Raw genomic sequence first — 20,811 nt, 5'->3', positions numbered from 1 at the left:
CCTCCAAGTCTGTGCCCAGTACATGGGCTGCGTGAGGAGCTCCGCCACGAGCCCAACCCCAGCGCCCGCCATGGCGGCTGTTCTGCCGAGGGGGGCTCCACAGCTGGGGCTCGGGCAGAGCTCCGCGGCCTGGGGGGAGCCTCCTGGCCTCGGCACGAAGCGCAGAGCGGGGCCGGGGCCGCTTCTGCCCGCTAGGTGGCGGCCTCGCCCACCGGTCGCGGCGGTTCCCCGGCAGGAGAGGCGGCTGCTTCCCGCCTCCGGTGCTCCCCGCCGCCATCTTCGTGGTGGCGGCCGCGGGGAGCCGAGCGGAGCCCGCAGTGCTCGGGGGTGCTGGGACCGAATGTCGGGAACCCGTCGGTGCGGCCCCGGGGCGCTGCAGGCGGTGGCTGTCGCCTGCCTTGTGAAGGGCTGGGTGCGCTGCTTGCCGCCAGGGCCCCCCTCGTGTGGCCGTTGAGTCGCCTTAGGCCAGGCCCTCAGCAGCTGTGTTGGGAGCGGAACATGGCAGGGGAATGGCGAAGAAGCCTCAGGCTGGAAGTTCTGCCACGGCCACCTGTGGCTTTGGGGAAGCCCTTTTGCCTTCTTGTGGCCCTGCTGTTCAGGCAGGTTTTTCCCCTGGGTGGTGAGGAAGGTGTTTTCTGTGTGTGTGTGTGGTGCTCGCACGCCGGCAGTGAGCATCCTGCAGCTCGCAGGAAAGGCCGTGAGACACATGTTTGAAGAGGAACATAAGAAACACGATACACAGCTAGGTTTGTGTAGGCAGATGTCAATCATGCTGAAAAACACATGAAGAAAAATGTCCCTGAGGAGCTTAGAGAAGACAGGAGTTTCCTTCTCTTTGAATTGCCATTTGTATTCTGAGTGCTGTGTAAACATTAAATATTTAAAACATTGCCTGTAGCACTCTTGTTTCTCAGTGGGATTTGGATAAAGCCGTTACTGATTCAGGGTCATGAGAAAAGCTCTCGGACTGAACTGTTTTCCTTTCTCTGAGCACCTGAGACCTCTAGGAACAAAGCCCTTCTAAAATGAGCTTAAATCATAAACTCATTTAACATGAGGAGGAGCTGGAAAGGGCTTCGGTCACATTTCTTCCATCACTCACTGTAGGATGATGCTGCAGAAACATTCCCTGAGCCTCCCCTGAGCACGTGGCGCAGCTCTGCACTCCCGGACGTTGTGTGTGGGGATCACAAGAGGCCCAGGGCAGTGCATTGCAGTTTTCCCAGTTAGGACACTTGAGCTAGCAGTGCTCATAGCAATTTACATCTGCTTTGGAGCCCATGAGTGTTTTACCTTGAAGACTTGACCATATAATACCTTTATTTTATTTAACAGAGGTAAAACACAATGCCTAATCTTTCCTTTCTCATAACTGTTAAACCTGGGGTTGAAAGGATCCCGGGCTCCTGTGTTTGGCAGATCTCTTAGGTTTGCTGGACAAATTTATATAGGTTTCAACCTCCTGCATCACGTCAGCCACTATGATATGCAAATTATTTACCAAGGTGTTATGTTAAAGTGAAGTAGGTTGGAAATAGGTCCAAGTTTTCCATTGGAAATAAGTAAGCGTGTCTTCATGCAGCTTCAGATCCCAGCTCCTCAGCTGATAGTGCTCGTGATCTCCGGTACTTATAACTCTCAGCAGCTCCTTTAGTTTCACGTGTAAAACTCATTATAGAGTCTCAGACAGTGGTTATCCTTCCCACCAGCAGCTGAAGTCCAAAGAAATTCTAAGCCCGCTTTGGGCATCTGCCCAAAGTGTTGCTTCTGGCTATGGCTGACTCCCCAAGTCACACAGAAACCTGTGGCTGTGTCAGGAGTTGAAACCAGTTCTCTTGAGTTGCAGCCTGGTGCTCTAATTACTCTTTTCCTTGTTCTGTGACATGGCATTTTTTATCACAAGTGATCTAATTTTCTGACCAGCAGCAGAGTGTCTTGAGTCATTAAGATTTCAAGATCAAAGATATTAAGGGCAGGCTTGTTTTTTTCTCTATCTGAATCTGTGTCAAGGGGACAGAAGGGTGTTCTTTAGTGTATACTTTAATGGAATAAGCAATGAGGGGGATGCTGTGCTTGTCCATGTGTGCCTGGGAGCCTATCCTGGAGTGCTTAGTATGAGATGCTAGCGTAAGAAAAGTGTCCTTTAAAAGGAGCTATGACAAGGGCACAGGAGGACACACTGGGCCTCATTGTCAAGTTCTCCAGCATGTAACTGCACTGCCTCCTCTTTCAGTTCCCCTTCCCACCCAAAGGACAACCTATTCATTTGCAAAGCTACAAAAGCTTGGCCTCATCTCACCGCATTTGGCTCATCTTCCTGCTGTATGTGCACAGTAGTACATGGGTGGGCGACCTCATTTGAGAGTTGATTTCATTACAGATCCGCTGCGTTACTCCCTTCACATATCACATAGTTATCTTCTTCCCTGATGAGGACTTCTTAATTAAAGCATGAACAATTTGTGACAGAACAGCGTCTTCCAAAGATTTTCTTTGCTGGGTGCACAAATGCAGTGTTCTCCAAAGACCAGGCTGGTAAGCTATTAATCAAGACCCTATTAGCGCATCCTGTTGGGTCAGCTTTCTAAGCAGTATTGCAAGAATCATAACTTACAGACTGATTACAGATTTGGCTGTGAACAGTTTCTGTATTCCCATCTTCACTGAGAATTTTTCTACTTATTACAGTCAGGCTGCTGTACTGTGTTAATACAAGCTCAGATTGGCTTTGCTGCCTTGTTTTGCAGCAGAATTGGGGCCGTATATGTCAGAGAAGGGCATCTTTCTCCCCCTCCTGTCCCCAAGGGAGGGCAACTGTGTTCCCCTGTTCCACCAGCAACTGAAAACCTGAAATCATACTGCCTGTGGGAAGAAGGTCTTTTGATTGCTCTGGTGCTCCCTGCCAAAAGGTTCAGCAGTGTTACAGTGATCCTTGTGTGCCAAGAGCACCGTGGCCACATCAGTGCGGTGCTGCAACAGCCAGCCATGCAATGTACCCATGCTGCCTTCGGGACCCAAGCTAGAGCTGCAGGGCTGTGCAGCTCAGTTCTCTGCACTGTATGCCACTGTCTGATGTACACAGGCTCTTAATCACGTCTCCTACATCCATATTTTCTTAAGCTTTTAAGATAACTAAAGATGCAGGTCAGCTGAATGGGACTGATAAAGCACTGATATAATTAAAGTGCTGCCGCTGGGGCGTTCAGACCACTAACATGTTTTTGCAGCTCCCAGGAGGACCGAATGCTCATATCATTTGGACATCTCTGGTTTTGAAGGTTGACAGGCACTGACTGATGACTGATGTGTTGCCTGAAGATCAGCAAGCAGCCAGCCTGCAGTTACAACCTCTGAGAGAAACTTTCAAAATCACAAAATTTTATGACATACAGTGAAAAGAGACCAAACTCACAGTTTGTTGCTCTGGGCTCAAGAAGACCAAGATCTGAACACAGATGCTGAGCATCACTTCCAGTGATCTAAAGTCCTTCTCTGATTGACTGTCAGTCTCCACACAGCGTTAGAAGCAGTGAAACTGCTGTGAAACCTCAGTGCTGCGTGAGTGGCAGCTTGTGGCACTGAATGGACATGTTGCCAGGGACCTTCGGAAATAACCTTTTCCTCCTCAGCTCCAGTTGCGTTCCTGGCTGTCACTCTGTCACGGTGGCTAGAAGAACAGAAGTTTAACCACCTTAATGGCACTTCCCATGACTGTATTTGGGTGCTAAAAGCACACTCTGAACACTTGAATTAGAAGATGACATACGCATTGTGGCTGGAACACGGTTGTCAGAAGAAAACAACTCAAATCTTTTCCAAACAGCTGTTCAACTGCCAACACTCATTTGGGCACACTGACTGGGAAGACCTATGCTTAAAATAAACGGGCTTCCAGCACAAGTGATTTATTTTGACTTATTTAGCATCCTTTACTGTCTCTTGTGTATACCGCTGCTTTGCACCACATCAGTGTCCCAGCTGGACTCGAACATAACAGGAGAATGTCCCTGGGAGAAGGTGCTTCTTCACAATGACAAACCACTCCAGCAGAACCCAGCTGTAGCTGGTGGCCTAGAAACTGGAGTTTGGGCAGGGGTGGGGATGAGGGAGGCCAGTGGGAGGGGATGTCCCCACCAGGCCAGCACCGTGTTGCCTACAGTGAGAGGTGCTACCCTGGGGGCTTTGCAGGCTCCAATTGTCCTGCTGTATTCAGGCTGTGAGCATGTCACTGGAGCTGTTCCCTATTGCTGCTTGCTCCATCCAAAGGTAAAACACATCTTGCAAAATCTTTCATGCTTTTTACCCCCAGGCGAATCAATGGAATTTGAGGTACTTGGTGCCTTATTATTCTACAGTATAATCCCAATGAGCACCGTAAACTGAACCAAAATGTTTGCATCATTTAACACATGCTACATGCAGGTTTGGGAAGAGCAGAGTCACAGTCGCTGGGAAGTGGAATGTTCCTGGGATCTCAGGGAGACCAGATTTATGTAAAACTTTGATGGGAATTTTGAAATTCGGTAGACCTGCTTGTGAATAAAAAAAGACAAATTAATAATGAATGATTATTGTTATTTTCAGTGTCAAAGATGTGTATATGGTAATTGAAAGCATACTGCATAAAACATCACTCCTGCTCCCTTACACATAAACAGCTGATAATCTTCTAAGACTTAACACAAGGAGACCAACTGTAATTCAACATGCCACACAGAGACTTACTTATTAAGTGAGTCTTACTTACATAGAGTATTATGTTAGCAATATTGCAAATACAGGGCTGAAAGCCTACAAATTTCAAATCATTGGACTTCTCTTATTTATTTTGGGGGCTGTAAGATTAAATATTACAGATCTGGTGCCTTTAGAGGAAAAAAAAAAAAGGCACCTTTTCCAGTGGACTCTTTTTTCCATCTGTTTGTAGGTGTGCAGGATCTGCATTACGGTAAAGGTGAAACTTGCACAAAAAAACTGTACTTTTGAAGTTTAGGTGCACTTGAGAGGAAGGCTGGGGCAGCAGAGCAGATGGCTGCTGTGGAAGACAAAGGACAGAGCTCAAGCTGCCAGAGAAACCGTGTAAAAGATCTAGATCTGTTGACTCTTAAAGGTGTTTTATTTACAGAAGAGAGAAGATTAAACATCACCACGTAACCCCAAAGCCATAGAGCTGATGCTACAGCTGTGTTCAGCATTTCATAGAGCTAAGCTGATGTTAAATGTTCTATTCCCCTTAGTCTGGCTGCCATATTTTGGGCTGGAATTTAAGGCCAGCGACCACAGAAAACTTGGATCATGTGCAGCTGGCAAGTCTGACAGGCAAAAAATGTGTTTTCTTTGATTAGAACCATATTGTATAGCAAGCGATGGCTGAGCATCGAGTAATGGAGATTAGGTCAAGAGACCAGCCAAAGGTCTTCCAACCAGGCCAAAGCATCTATTTCTGTCCTAAAAACTGACACCACATGGGGCCAACGTGCTTCGACCTAGAGCTTTTGGAAGCAAACACTGGTTTGCTGCTCTGGTGAAACATTATATTCATGGATACCTGACAAACATTTCTGTATAGATCTGGGCTGTTGTAGCAGGAAGGCTGGACACTGGAGACTTAATTTTGCTCTTGTTTACATGTCTGTAAACCTGGAGTAATTCCATACGTGTCAGTGGGATTTATACTAAGACAGCAGCAGCGTTTCCACTGGTTTACAGTGCTGGTTGTTGATACAACACTATGCCCATCTAGACTCCTGCTTAATACTATCTAGAACCCTGGAATAGCTGCAATAGATGCATACAGCTATACGAGGGTTTTAAACCTGCCATTTTCAGAACATATTCTATAGGCAGGAGCACTAACTCTTATGTTTTTTATTGACCTCATCTAACATGTAGCCACAAGAAAAGACACCAGTGTGTTTTGTTTGCTCTTGGGGTGCATAAAGACACAAGCAGAACATTTATTTTCTCAAGTACTTTTTCTGCCTTTCTGTTAACATTTGCTTCAGTTTCAGTTTATGCACACTCAAAAAAAGGCTGCTCTCAGGGTGCTTTTTTTTTTTCTACTGGTTTTATTCTGGGAACTGCAATTTTTTTAATGTGGTCTTTCATTGCAAACAGTAGTGTACTGTATATGCTGCTTCTGGCCTGTCCAAGCATGGCACGATAATGACAAATGGGTGCCAGTAACTGGCCAAGTGGGGTGATGTATTGGTTGCCCTGATGCTGTTTTGCCAGTTGGCATAGGGTCTCCTCTGGATCTAGAGGGCAAAGATCACAGCCCTCTTTGGGCTGAAATGCAATGACCACAGGGAAAAAAAAAAAAAGTATAAAGGTCTCCAGCTAAGCATGAAACTTTGGAAGAACTTGAGCTCTTTCATGGCAGCCTGATCTACAGCAGGGATGGTGAGAGCTGACTCAGCACACTCACTTCTAATTCTGCAGATGCAAAGCAGAAACAAACAGCAAAGTGGCTTGTACTATATAATTAAATGAGGAGGCCTGAGCCTTATTATCATTTTTCAGGCTAACAAGGAAGAATGTTATTGTCTTCACTGTGGTTCTGACAGCGTAGATGTGAAAGAACTTGGACCTTTTTCAGGCCTGTGTGGACAAACACAACTCTCTCTCAAATCTCACCAAACCTCCCAAAGCTAATGTGAGGCTGAACAGGCCTTGCTGTTGAGACCTTGATACTGTGGAAGAGGTCAGATTAAGGGCCCTATCTTGCTGGTTTGAACCCATGTTTTTTAACTGAAGTGCTGCACAGATTTAGGGAAAATCTGCTGACAGATTTAGGGAAGTTGACATATCAAAATGAACAAGTACTGCTGTAATTCATAAGCCACAATCAACACACACTTGACAAATAAAAGCATCAGAAAGGTTTTATCGGTCTAAATATTGAAACCAAATTTTATTTTTTGAAAATGACATTACACACATCTTGCAAATGTACATTTAGATGAGAAAACAATGAGTAACAAATATTGAGAGCAAAGCTATAAAGTGGACAGGTTCTCTGCTGCATGGCATTGCATTACAAGAATACTCAGACCTGGGATGGTTATTACAAGTAGTAAAAACAGTTCACAACACCTCACAAAAATGGATTTTTTTCTCTAGAAAGTCAAATCTTCTAACAAAAGGAAATTCTGCTAAAGGAGAAGAGGCATGGGGAATAGATGTGTGGATCTAGGTAGATTTTGTGGTTTTGTGGCAGGGTTTTGTGAGGGATTTTTTAAGTCCATTTCTTACATCATTGTGAGTGACCGCGTATTTACCAAGCCTTTGACTGTTTTCTGTCCTCTGTTGCCAACAGAACCACAGCTATTAAATAACAAGCCCTGCATACTCAACCCAGGGCTTGGGAGTGTAGAAGAAGGAGCTGCCTGCAGAACCCATAACAACATAATTCTTATATATCTTCCCCCACCCCCTTCTGCTGTGTAACCAGGAAAATCAAAAAGTGTGTGCAAACTCCGCAAATCAGGGGCCGTGGGACTAGTCCCATATAAAACAACCAGGAGCAAAAGCCACGGCCAATACACCACGTGCCACGTGCCTCAGCTGCAATGGATCAGCAAGATCTCATCATTTACCAGTGACGCAAACTTCCAAGGATTTAACTTGTTCCCCAGTTAAAGCAGAGGCAACAGGTGACTGCTCTCCATCTGTTTTACCTTGAAAGTTAGAGTCTAATCAAAGTGCCAAGGCAGGGTGCTGTGAGAAATAAGTTCCCCAAGAGAACCTGTTGAGAACTGCTTTTCAAACCTCATTGTATACAATTTTATTTATGCCCAAATCTGTACTTTACAACCACGAGAGAGACAAAGACAATAATAGAGAGAGAGGGGGAGAGAATCTTTCCAGGAGGAAAGGAAAAGCTAATTAAGAGAAGAGAGGTACAGGACCATGCATTTACTCTCAAAAGCTTGTTCACGAGCAAGCTAACATTTCTAACACTACAACCACTCATCTACATCTGTTTGCTAAGTAATCGAGTTCTACCTACAACTAGGGAGCAGAAGGGTTTTTTCTTTTCTTCCCCCTCCCTTTAAAACGTCAATAAAAATGTTTTCTGTACAAGTTGAATGGCACAAAAGGTGGTTAAAATGCTAAGTAACTCACCACAAATGGAGAATGCAAAATTAGTTCAAAACATGCATGGACTGTGTACAGGTAAGCAAGGAATCATTGGCATAAAGCTGCAATATATTACAAGATGATACAGTTGAGATCTTTTGGCATAACCTCTGCTTGTTCTGTCCCTTTGAGTCAATTTCACATAAAACGTCAGAGTAAAGGGAAATCAAGGTATATATCCAAGCAGAAAGTTAACTATGGGCAACACTATTTGTCTGAAGAGAAAAGCATTTCCCCTCCCCTTCCACACACTCCCCCAAAGTACAAAAGTCAACATAATGCTATGTATAGCACTGCTGCAGGCTTGCCAAAAAGAAAGTGTAGATAGATCTGTTTTAGGAGAACAAAAGCATCATTTAAATTAATAGCTCTTTGTACAATGTCATTAATTAAATACCTTACTATTTAAACAAAACCCAAAGGAAATTTACCAATCCAACAAAATAACAACTCAACCCATACCACCCATGTGTCCTCCAAGGTTATGTACACGGAGTTTAAAGTATACCAGCTAAACTTTAAACCCAGCTGCCCCTCCAACCCCCACCCACTGAATGACAATAGAAAATACATTGTGGTCTCTCAGTTATATTATATTGCAGCTTTGTTATTAATGATGAAATCATACAAACTCAATGAATGACCTAAAACAGTAATCCACGATCAGGTTCCAGTTCAGCTGCATATCTCCCTCCCTCAACACAACTTCTGGGCAGGCTGGCGGCTCCCCCGGAGCTGCAGAGCACAGGGCCGTGAGTGAAGGCAGGTCATGCTCTTCGGAGAAGAGTGGCGTGAAGAACTCGGGCTTATGTGATGAGACCCACTTACCCTAGCTTGTGATTATATTTGTGATTAAGAAAATAGGCAAAGGCTAGTAACAGCAAAGTCAGCAAGCTGATACTCCTTTCCTGTGCTTCTAGCTTAGACAGTGTCATGAAATACAGATTATCAAGGAGGGGAATTTGCCATCAGTTCAGAGAACAGATCTGGCTAGACAGGTTTCCTCTTTCTAAAAGACCCTGGGTGTCTTCTAAATCAACGATCACAGCTGTACTAGTACTGCCACGGTGGTAAAGCTGCTTGGATCACACATCATTTAAATAAGAAACAAACTAACAACATTTTATGTCAGAATTCGGCATGTAATTATAACTCACAGGCTTTCTTGTTCTTACATTCAATACTTCTGCTTCACCTTATCTATAAATACCAATTAACAGTGCAATTAGTTCCCTAGACATTCTTTTTAAGGAGACACATTGTTAGACATTACACTAAATCTGGAAAAAGCTCTTCCATTGTAAAGAGGAAAAATAATGGAAAATAAAAGCCGTGTGTTGTTCTACAACCTATCAGTGACTGTGTGGTCGGCATGACAGGGAGACAGAGTATCACCATGTTTCAACTGCCACCAGCAAAGGGAAGTGAATTAAAGACCCATCCATACCTGCTGTGCAATGGTTGGAAGCAGATGGAGAAAAGCAGCCATGCTGAAATTTCCCAAAGCAAAAATGAAAACACAGAAAGGTTTCACAGGGATTCTCCAAAGGTAAAAATCTTCAGTTCTAGAACTGGGCCTGGACCCCAGCTGGGGATCCATTTGGCTCATTTACAGACATTTCCTAAATTTGACTCTGCACGTGCGTTTCTCAGAAAATTGGGGTTTGGAACCAGGATTTGGTTTGGGTCCACCCTGACCAAAAGCCACCAACATGTTTCAGCCTGACTGCACATGCCAGGGGAATCATTTTGTTCTGCAGCAATCCCCACTGTTCAAATGCAACTCAAGTTAATCTTGATTTTATATATATAACTGGGGCATGTGTTAGTTGCAAATAGAGATGGAAGAACCAGCCTGGATAGAATCAAAAGCAGCCTTGAGTTTAGATAAGTCACTTAAAAGGAACTGAACCTTCCTTTTTATGTTCAGAGACATTTGGTGATACTTTTCTCTAAAAACCAAGCCAACCATAAATCTCTACTCTGCTTGGCACTAGTTAGGATTAGGGTGGAAAAATACTGGAAGAAATAGAAATGCTATTTCTAGTTCCATAAATCTGCTGGGCTTGGGGCATGTCTATTAGTAGACTGAAGCAAGAGAAAGCAAGATAAAGACAATGCTCTTTAGGACTAGAAAACGCGGAGGAAACCATAATTTGTTACTTCCCTTGTTTAATTTCCAATCTTAAAAGTTTTATGGTATTTCACCAAATGAAAGTATGTCAGCCTTAACATTAAAACTATACAAAATCTCTCCCATATATAACTTCTTATTAGAGACTCATACAAGAGATCATCTTCTAGCTGGGGTCAACGTGATTTTCTCTGCAAAGTCTGCAGCCAGGAAACTGAATCTGCACTTAACTAATCAATCACACGAGAATTATTGACAGTAATCAATCTTTGAAATAGGAGACCAACCTTGGACCAAATGGGTTCAGCTCCCTTAATTACAGAGGAGCTTCTGCCAGTTTTAAGCAACAGAGAATTAGGTGTATTGGGTTTCACTTGTGTATAGAGAATGTCAGAGAATCTACAGAAGCAAAGAGCTGCAATCATTATGAAAAAAATAAAGAATAAAAAGTCTGAGAGTAAACAGCAAGAAATGCGTTCAAATAAATCATCTGTTTTGCCTTTTAGGATTAAATTCACAAGCACTGTAACTCCACTGAATTTAGAAGAAAGATCTCATGAGAAAACCAGTGTTAAACACAAATCTGCTTGTTCAGCACAGCCTTCCTATTGATTTATTGAATGCAACAGCTCTCACATCTGTGGTTAGGGATTTCATGGACAAGATCATCATCAGACCTTCTGCCTACACAGCAATTCACGTTAACCTACTCCATGAGCCTGTCTTGGCTTATCACCCTGACGGCAAGAGGGTTGCCACTTCTTCCAGAATTTGCTGGGCTCCATGGGAAGGGCTGGGAGATTCAGATATGCCCTCATTATTCTCTCATACATGTCTTACAATTCCCTAATGTGCCAGGCCCGTCCTCCTCTGAGCTAGGGCATGCTGATTAATATCTATTTCTGATCTAATAAGGAGGAATAAAAATAAAACCAAACCACCAGCTGGTGCTATCATTCATCAAAGGGCTGGATTTTCCCCTTCACCCTTTTAGGGATGACACAGACATCCACAAGCCAGCAGGGGGGAAAAACAGGGACGGGGAGGAACTTCAAACCAAGATCTCCTGCCTGCAGCCAAGTGTGACCTTATTTCTGCACTGGGAGTGGGACACGCAGTGTTGTGGCAGATAGCCTGCATCCTGGCTTAGATACCTGCAGGGGCAATAACTCCCTCAACATGCAGCCAGGAACCCCTGCTGCTTTTCCATCCAGGCTCAAGCTGTAGATCCTCAGCTCGCCTCAGCCTCCCTTTTTGTTTCTCCCTTAAGTTTCTTGGCTGTCATCTTTTTTTATTCCCATTCATCAATGGCGTTGATGTTTCCAGTGCTCTGCCTCATGCTCTCCCTTCCATTTGATTTTCTGTGAAGTTAAAGCTCATTTCATCACTCAGTAAATATCTCCTAACAAATGCCCCCTACCACTCCTCTTGGAAACAAGTCTTTTTTCTTTGTTTACCGTGACACTGGCCATCATGGCATCTTTCTCGAATGGTGCCAGCTTTCCTTTTTCAGCTGACAGACTCTAATTGCTGCAAAGATTTGTTAATTCCCTTTGGGAATCCTCCTGCTTCCATTGTCAGAGTGGCAAACTGTCAGACCTAGGCAAGCTGTAAACTGGCTTCAGAGCCACGAGTTACAGTTCAGTGAGTTACAGAGCAAGAGCCAGAATTGCTTAGTTGAACTAAGTGCATCAAGCAATGAAGACTGAAAGGCACCTCTTTCCCATGAAAAAAGGGCCATCTGGCCACGAACACTTTCTAAATAAGAAAGCATTCAAGAACAGGCCCACTGTTTTCTTGGTAGAAGGCCCTGAAATCATTAGACTTGTTCATCGTTTACAAAGACACGGCCCTCATTTCGGATGGTAACATGCATTGCCCCTTGGTATGTACATGTACATGCAACAAAAAAAAAGAGCATCAGGGGACTGTATTCAGGCCAGAGGTGGCAGCTCCAGATGAGGGAATTTGGTTGTTGGATGTAGCCTTGCTCTCAGGAGCATTGCTGGCTCCTCCATGGTTTTGGGGGGAACTAGAAACGTGCATCTGTCTTTCAACATTAGTAAAATAATTAAGCATTTTTACACCACAGCTTCGAGAGACCTAGACACTTGTGAAAGACAAAGCCCCATAATGTACTTTAATACAATTTTCAGACTTCACTCTTAAGTGCTAGCTCTTCTGTAGCTCTTTGTATCAGCTGATCTCACAGCACCTTACAGACAGAGGTTAAGGACTGTGGTTAGCTCTTTATCCACTGGGACACCATGGCACAAGGAGAACTATCTGCCCACGGTTATGCCAAAGACCAATGGCTCTGAAATCCCTGTGCTGCAGTCACTAGGTTTGATTCTCATTTGCTCCGGAGTTCATCTAGTGGATGAAAATTGGTGTCAGTGTTTTTAACCTTCTCTAAACAGAATGTCCTGACAGATGGATAGTGGTCTGTGACCCCAAAATTCTGCATCTTCACCTGCAGAAGTAGAACCCATACCCCACCCTGCAACTAGGATTCTGTCAGAACAGCTGTGCAATGACATTGCTGAAAAAAAGCCTTCCTATCCATCCACTTACAGTCTCTGAGCATCTCCCTGTTAACACTTCTTTTTTTTTTTTCTTTTTTTGTCAGCTTAGCCCATACCTGAAAACATCAAATTACTCTTTTTGTTTTTTCCAGAGGGAAAAAACAAAACAACAAAATCCACAGGGGTCTATGGGCACGCTGTCCTCAGTCTTTCGCAAAGAGGGCTGGTGAAGAATACCTGAATAACAGTATTGATGACTTTTGCAGCAGAACCTAGCTCAGCCCCATCGATGTAGAGAGGCACAGGACTCAGTTTTAACATTTCCTGAGACAGCATGGAGAGGCCTGCTCAGATTCATATGGATGGGACAGAGGCATCAGCCAGAAGAAATCCATGATCCTGGAGACAGTCACTTTCAAGAGCTAGTTACATAAATGCAAGATGGGCTAATCATCTCAAGAGGCTCAGGAGTTAAACAGTCTGTCCTGTCCACTTTTGACAAGGCCATTTTACCTAGGCCTTGCTGGGCACACGTATAGTACCGCTTCTGATGCCCAAAGCATGTTGGAAGGCACTTAAAGAATTAACCTCCTTGGTCTCAGTACACCAAGGTGGTCTTTCAGCTGGACCTGTTCTAGGTATCTTGTATAAAGCACTAATTCTGTTGCCTGGACTGCCATCACACTGTCTATATAAACAGAAAAAGATCTTCATCCTGTGCCGTTCATTTGTTTCTACAAACAACATCACCAGTCCCAAATACTATTTTGACTTTCTTCCATCAGCAACCAGAAAAATAACTTCAAGCTGAAACTACCACTAAAGAAAAGAAACTGTTTTGTTCTGTCTTGGTCATGATCAGCACCTTGTGCGTGGTAAACGCACCTCTATATAGTTTTTCTCTGGTTGTGGATTGTCTTAGCTTGAGGAGACACTTTCTGGACTAACTTTATACCTTATTTACTTGACTATCTTTTCTTCCTTTCTCTAAAAACAATTCTGCCTCTACTATAGTCAAAGACAACACTCCAATTGCCCTGAATGGATGTGGGGTGCCACTGAGGTCAATGGCAAAATACACCCATGCTTTTACTACAGTAAAGAAGGCTCATACTGTAAGGTCCATACCATGCCCCTGTAGAGAGGGTGCAACTTCCAGGGATGGCTGTCGCTGGAACAATGTCTCTTTAGGGACTCAGCATGGTGTTACAGAGCAATTTCACCAGGTTTTATTTGACTTGCAATAAGACCAGCACTGAGCTCAAAGACATGAAAAAGCAAACACAAGGCATCCTATAAAATGTCATCAGTATCCATTTCAATAACAGGAAACTAACACTTTTGTACCAGTATTTCCTATTAGAAATGCCTGGGTGTAACGCTGTTTTGCTGTAAGCACAATTTTTGGTCCTAACTCCCTGTATTCCTTTCAAAAGCACTGTTCAAGGAAATGAGAGAAATAACATCTAGACTGTGTGTGATTCTTCGCATGCATATTTGTGTTAGCTAAATGAGAAAGGGAGATGTGGAAGTTCTTTTCTAGGTAGAATTATTTTTCTGTTGCCTATGAAAATAACAGAGTTAAGTGTTTCCACATTCTGACAAGACTGTAAATAGTGTGCAGATACAGGAAACATAGACAATGGTAAGCAAAAGCTATTTCCATCTCCCTCTGCAGAGCAGACCAAGGTAGAATTCCATTACCAAACTCTTTCAAAATTACTTCAAGGACTAGACTGGGTTGGCTATCTAGCTGGTAGAACTGAATTAACTCGGGGGGACTTCAACTCAGAAATTTCAGAATATAAATGTTTTACAAGTGACAAAAATCCTAACGCTCAAGAATTTTGCTGCGTTGCCCTCATGTTCTACAGTCAAGACCATCACTGAAGGTATGAATATGAAATACATCAGTCTCTCAGCGCTTGGAGGATTGCTTTAATTCCCTCTTAATGATTATGTGTCTGAAATAGGTATTTTTACTGTTTTGTATGCAAATCTGTTAGAATATACTGGATATTGAATAAATAAACACAAATTTCAAAGAAACAAAGCTCTGTACCACTTTAAGAGTCTCTCCAGTTTGTTTTTAAATACTGTATTGTTTTAAAACAATATACTCTTAGTGATTCAATTAATCTCTGAAAACACTAAAGGCAGCCTCATGAGGGAAATTAGACAGGGTTTTTATAGCAGAATTAATATGGCAAATCCTCATATCCTGTGGTGTTTTATGTGCTTGTAAAAGTAGAAAAAAATATAAGAAGTAAACTCTGGAGTATACAGTGGAATTACTATCACGTGCTCCAGGATCTCTCATAAGGTCTGGAATTATTAGAGTATATTGAAACTAATTCCTAATTCATTCCAGTTCGGGAAAGCCTTCTGATCAAACCCAAGCTTACATCTCGTGAAAAATCAACAGGAGTAAAGCATGTACTAAAATTTAAGCATGTCTTTAACTTCTTTCCTGAATCAGGGCTGTACCTATATTTAAATGACTAAGGTATGATGCCTGTGCATTGTTTCCCTTTGTATTCAAATCTATCTTAGGGATCCTACAAAGCCAAAGATACCTAGTGGTGAATGTACTCTACATTCCACATGCATTTCTGTACAAGAACTCATGCAATATTGGCATTAATACAGACTTAACTCTATGTTACAGCTGAAATGCTCACTGACTTCTACTGCCCAGGCATTTCTACCTAGAAAATTGCTTTTTAAAACTTGGGAGTTTGACCTCATACCCTGTTTTCTTTGTGGCTTTTGCTGGTTTGAATGGCTATTTTTCCCACTGAAGATTATTTTTCTTCTTCTTCTTTTAGGCCTTTTCAAGTTCCCTTGCTAGTCCCCTGAAGGAATTATTGGGCTCAGACCCGCCCCAGGATGATACTTCTGCAAACAAAACTCCACTCCCAAGGCAGCACTCACAGGATCAGGTTTTAGATATGTCACTAGGTACAGCTCAGGAAGGCCTAACATTCTTTAGCATGCTCTACGAGGAAGAGCATCTTTAAATAACCAAACGCTACTTGTGGCAGGAAGAAAAGGAACCACCTCTCAACAACCATCTTTCCATCCAAAGGTTCATTTGCCCTTTGGCATCCTGCTTTATCTTATACAAACTGAACTCATGGATTTTGGATGAAAGCACATTTTGGACTCTTTTCATACCACCATCAGCTCTAGCACTTCAGTCTGCTTATGGATATCAAAGATTTAGGTTTTCCTGGTGGATCTGTGGTGAGTGTCCTATACTGAATAGTAAGAGAACCTAAATCTAATTTCATGGCTGGTCTCCTGGGTTAGCAAGGACTCACAGGAAGGTGGCAGGACATGCTGTCCCTGGCTGTGAAGGGAACAGCCTGTGTCACTAAGTGACACCTCCGACTGGAGTTCAAATCCATCATCTCTTAACAGGCAGTCGTGACTACTAGTCAGGGTCCCTGGAAGGGCAGAGCCTGGGGAGAGACTCAGATTTCCATCAGCAGAACAGAGGTGAGGGTAAAAGCATGTTAAATTATGTGTCTCACTAAAGCTTTTGTTAAGACAAAAGCTCTAATGAATAATATTGTTGGCATAACCTTGGCCTTTGATATCCTGATACTTTAAAAGCCATATTTTCTCAAGACTGGTGTCTACAGTAGCACCTAGCAGATTAAACAGCCAAAAATTAGCACCCATAACCAAATCTGCACCCAGAACAGTTGAGCACCTTCTGTTAGAGGATCTGAAAGCACTTGACAAATGTTAACCAACATTTGGACTCACAACCCCCAGTGAGGTAGAGCAGTATTATCCCCGTAGGGACAGATAGACCTATTGAGGCACAGGGTTACTGAGAGACCTGCCCCTGTCCAGACACTAAACCTAGGAGTGCCAAAGCTTGAATGAAGGCATCCTGACTACTGCACCTATGCTTGGTCCACAATACCATCCTTTCCCCCACACACTCCAGAGCTTCAACATGAGCCTCTAGCCTTTTGAACTGAAACCAGGATGCTATATACAACAGGTGAAATGTTCATTTAGCAGTCGCATAGTCAGCAAATTAGTCAATTAAATGAAGTTATTTGTGGGCACCAATGATTTCTTGTGCAAAACTCTGTGTGTAAATGATCATGCACTAAAACTACAGGGTGCAAATTTGGTGCATAACTCTTACCCCATGGTAATTCACGATTCTGTCCTCTCTCAGATGCATCTTTTTTAAGTTGCCTTATATGTATCATCACATATAAAGACACAGCCTGCACAGATTGTTTCATACCAGCAGTGCAAGCAAACAAAATGTGGAGTGGCTTTGGGAACAACCCAGCATTCATATAGCATCAAACATCACAACATTATAATTCATTCTAATCACAAGGGGTTGCAAGAGAATAAGGAGTAGGTGTATACATTGAAACAAAGGCAAATAGAGCAACAAAGAAAGATTTGATTGCACGGATTTCATTTAAGTAAAGTTCTGTAATAATCAGTTTTATCGAAAGCTTATTCCATGAGAGAGAGGCAATGCCAGCTAGCCTATGACAAAGCTTCGGCGTAGTAAAAACCACCAGCCCTGCATGAATAGATGAACTTTGCATTCTGTAGGAGTCATTACTGATTAATAAAAGCGAAAGGTTTCTCTAAATACAATAAGTTTGCTTTTGTCAGATAGAAGAGTTTCTTAAAATACGTGTTTTTGAACACCACAAAGTTCTATTTGTTATATAAGTAGAGAATCTGGCCATAGTTATGAATACTGAAGTGTAAAAAACCAAATACGTAGTCTTAAACATTACAAAAACTATCAAAACATTCAATATTTTGAATTAACGTTTTTTCCCCTACAAGTGTCTGTTTTGGCAGTGATGACAAGTTTTCTAAACTGATTTGTTGTTATTACTGTTCTGCAGTTGTTGGTTGGTTTTTTTTGTACATTTTTCTGAATGTGTTTTTTTAAACAAAACAAAATCACCAGCTTTTATAAAAAAGAAGGAGCTTGAATCCTTACTCCCAAAACACAGATACAAGGTTTTCCTTTATAAAAAGTGTATTGATTTTTTTGCTATAAAAAGCGACCTATAGGATGTCAGACCTGAAAACAAATTTTCACAGTGTTTTCAGTGTTGGCTGTTCACAAGGCATTACTGTTATAAACAGAGATAGAGAGATACCATAGGGTAATTATGAAAATTTGTTACCAGCTAATAGTGTCTTTGGACCATATGTGAAAGCTGTTCGACTCCAGAAACTCTGCTTTTATTTTTATTTTTTTGATTAATAATTTAACAAATCCCAGTATTTTAATATCTGAAGAATCGCTATTGCACTAACCTTACTTAGCATCTCATACAATCATTCCTAATCTCGTCCAAGCTTCTGCTGGCATATTAAGCATGAAACTAATAAGTCATTTCCCTTCCTGCCCCGTAACAACAAAAACAGTACTAGTTAGTATGCAGGTGCTAAAATCAGAGCTGCAAATGAGGAGCAGGTGAGCAAGCAAATGTTGGCAGTTTGGACAGGTAAAGAATAGAATGTGCTTTACTTGAGCTTACAGATTGGTCAGCAAGAGATTGATTTGCACCATACCAGGGGGAGCTGCTTGACTATCATTAGGAAAATTACATATTTGCAGCAGCAGAAGAAATAATAGAAGAAAATGGGAAATGCACAGGATCGTTGGCATACTGGCCCAAAATTGCTGGCAATATCCATTTTGCATCCCTATTAGAAGAATGGTATCCCTCTATCTCTATAGACTGGCAAGTGTTGGTTTGTGGCACAGAGGATAAATCACAGAAAAAAAACGACATATAACTGTGTGTCCTTTGTCTGATTTGAAAGCACCAGTCACCTATCTGCTTATTTTGGCAGAAGTACTCTACTGTATCTTAAACATAGCTCACAATATGGACAATTAACTTCGTGTCGCTTTACATGGAATCTCCAAGGGAATCAGAGTCATCCAAAGACAGAGGCAGATACAAGTCCTGTAGGAAGAAAGAAAAAAATGTTAACTCACACAATCAGCTTCCACTTTTGGTCATGCACAAGGAGACAGTCAAGTGGTCCAGTTCTGTGCAGCTCAAAGGGACAGGGTGGAATTCTCATGCACTGGTTACTGGATAGTTATCCAGTTAGTTCAAGGCAAAAATCAAGACAGGTTACTTGCACAGTGGAGCAGGTGCACCTTGGTACCAAAAGAAAGATGACTGTTTAATGAAAAGTTTGAGAAGAATTTTTTTATCGCTTCTGGATCAATGTGTCCATTGCAGTACATGCGTGAAAGAGCAGAATCTTTCCTTAAACAGGTCTGTCTGAACTTAAGTCCACAATAACAATTCTTACCTTTATTTGACAGCTACCCTTAGGACAAATTTCTAGGAATATCACCTTCTGTGATGTATTCTTTATTTTACACCATTTCTGATTGTTCAGAAGGGTTAAGAACATAATCCCAAGTATATTCATTGGATCAAACACTGAATATAAAACTTTTTCAAGGTCTCTTTCTGGGTATCCATCTTATTCCACTTCTTTGAAGTTGTGCGTGGAACTAGGTATACCACCTTCCTAAGGACTAAAGCTCTCTTTGGACTTTTTGAACCTTGACACCCCCCCCCACACACACACACACACCCTCCCCCTGGAATAACTGAGCAAAATGAACCAAAGCACAAATACACAGAAAGGGAATTCACAGCCATCTTGATATAAGCCAAGGTAAAATATGACTTCGTGGTGAACTCATTCTAAGCATTTACCATTTGAGCTTTAGGGCAAAAAGAGAAAAGTGATTTCATCATAAGTGGAAAATTGCTCCTGGGAGGAAAACAATGATGCGTGAATATTCTGGGAACCTAAAATGCTACATTCGTGTTTTCTGATTGGCTTAATTTAGCTCATAGATGGATTGGCTTTGCCCTCAGCAGTCACCATCTATTATAAATGTCCTATGGCCTTCACTGGAAAGATCCGAAGTCAGCCGGCTGAAAACGTACATAAAACGTTACAGGTGAGCTTTACTCATCTTTACTAGAAAGCCAATCCTAATCTCCAAAGCCCTGAATGACATAGTGTTCAGAAAGTATTTTAGGTCCTTGGTTGCTGAAGCAAGGGATGCAGTTTACAGCACGACTTTCATTGAAATACACACAAGCAATTGCTGAGTGCAGACCATGGGCTTGATTCTGTTCTTGATTATAAATTAATAATAAATTTAAAAGTACTGTGTTAAAATTGGTGCATGTCCTTAGACTTTAAGCTAAGCAGCTGAGACCAGAGTGAAGTCCTGGGGAAAACACTGATTTCATCTGGATTAAGCTATGCCTTTGTTAAAGGAAGGATGAGTGACTACAGCCTCTCCATATGTTGGGAATATTTTAAGGATCTGATTTTTGAGAAGCCAAAAGTCCACCCCCAGGCTCCCCCAATACCATTCAGTCACATGTCCAAAGTCCTCATGCTAGAGGTGTAATCCAAAGCCCACTGGACTTCTGGGGGTTCTTCACATTGACTTCTCTGTGCTTTGTGCCACCATTGTAACAACTGCAGTCCAGCTTCTGCTACCACTCCTCGCTTTGAGATAAACCATAATCCTCAAACAAAATCAGCTCAGCTTGTGCAATCTAGCTCACAGGGGATGGCATGTGGCTAGCTGACTACAAAACCTCACCACCACCAGAATTTTTTAATTACTCTTCCAGAATTTCAAGGCAATGCTTTTAAAATCACGCTCAGGCTGAGCTACATTCTGATTACTAAAGCAGAAATTCCACTGACCTTCACTCGTACTTAAGTTTACATCCAAATTCCAATTTTTATATCAAGCAAAGACTGTTCAAAGAGGAGAAAAGCAACACTGTGGCTACTACAGAAATGAGAAAGCCCATGAAAATGACAGACTGGACTCAGTGCAGAACAATACCGAATAACAGCACCATGAAAAGCTGTGACTACTTCTATAAACTTTAAGTAAATCAATAAATGAATAATCTATGAGCCACCACAAGTTTA

At 42.3% G+C, this 20,811-nt stretch overlaps 1 protein-coding gene across 5 annotated transcripts in view; it reads right to left on the bottom strand.

Annotated features, from left to right (window-relative positions):
* Positions 1–9,408: 9,408 nt before the first annotated feature.
* DCX (doublecortin) overlaps positions 9,409–20,811 on the bottom strand; it is a 98,934-nt gene continuing 87,531 nt past the window's right edge. For all 5 annotated transcript variants that reach the window (XM_080554486.1, XM_080554487.1, XM_080554488.1 and 2 more), the window contains one exon: positions 9,409–18,785. In XM_080554486.1, coding sequence (XP_080410612.1) covers positions 18,729–18,785 — 57 coding nt within the window. In that variant the 3' untranslated portion in view covers positions 9,409–18,728. The remainder of the gene's footprint in view (positions 18,786–20,811) is intronic.

Source organism: Anser brachyrhynchus (assembly GCF_964034855.1).
Source record: "Anser brachyrhynchus genome assembly, chromosome: 13".
In the NCBI taxonomy this organism is placed as follows: domain Eukaryota; kingdom Metazoa; phylum Chordata; class Aves; order Anseriformes; family Anatidae; genus Anser; species Anser brachyrhynchus.
Note: the sequence above shows the minus strand (reverse complement) of the source record. Positions and strands in the feature narration are given on the sequence as shown.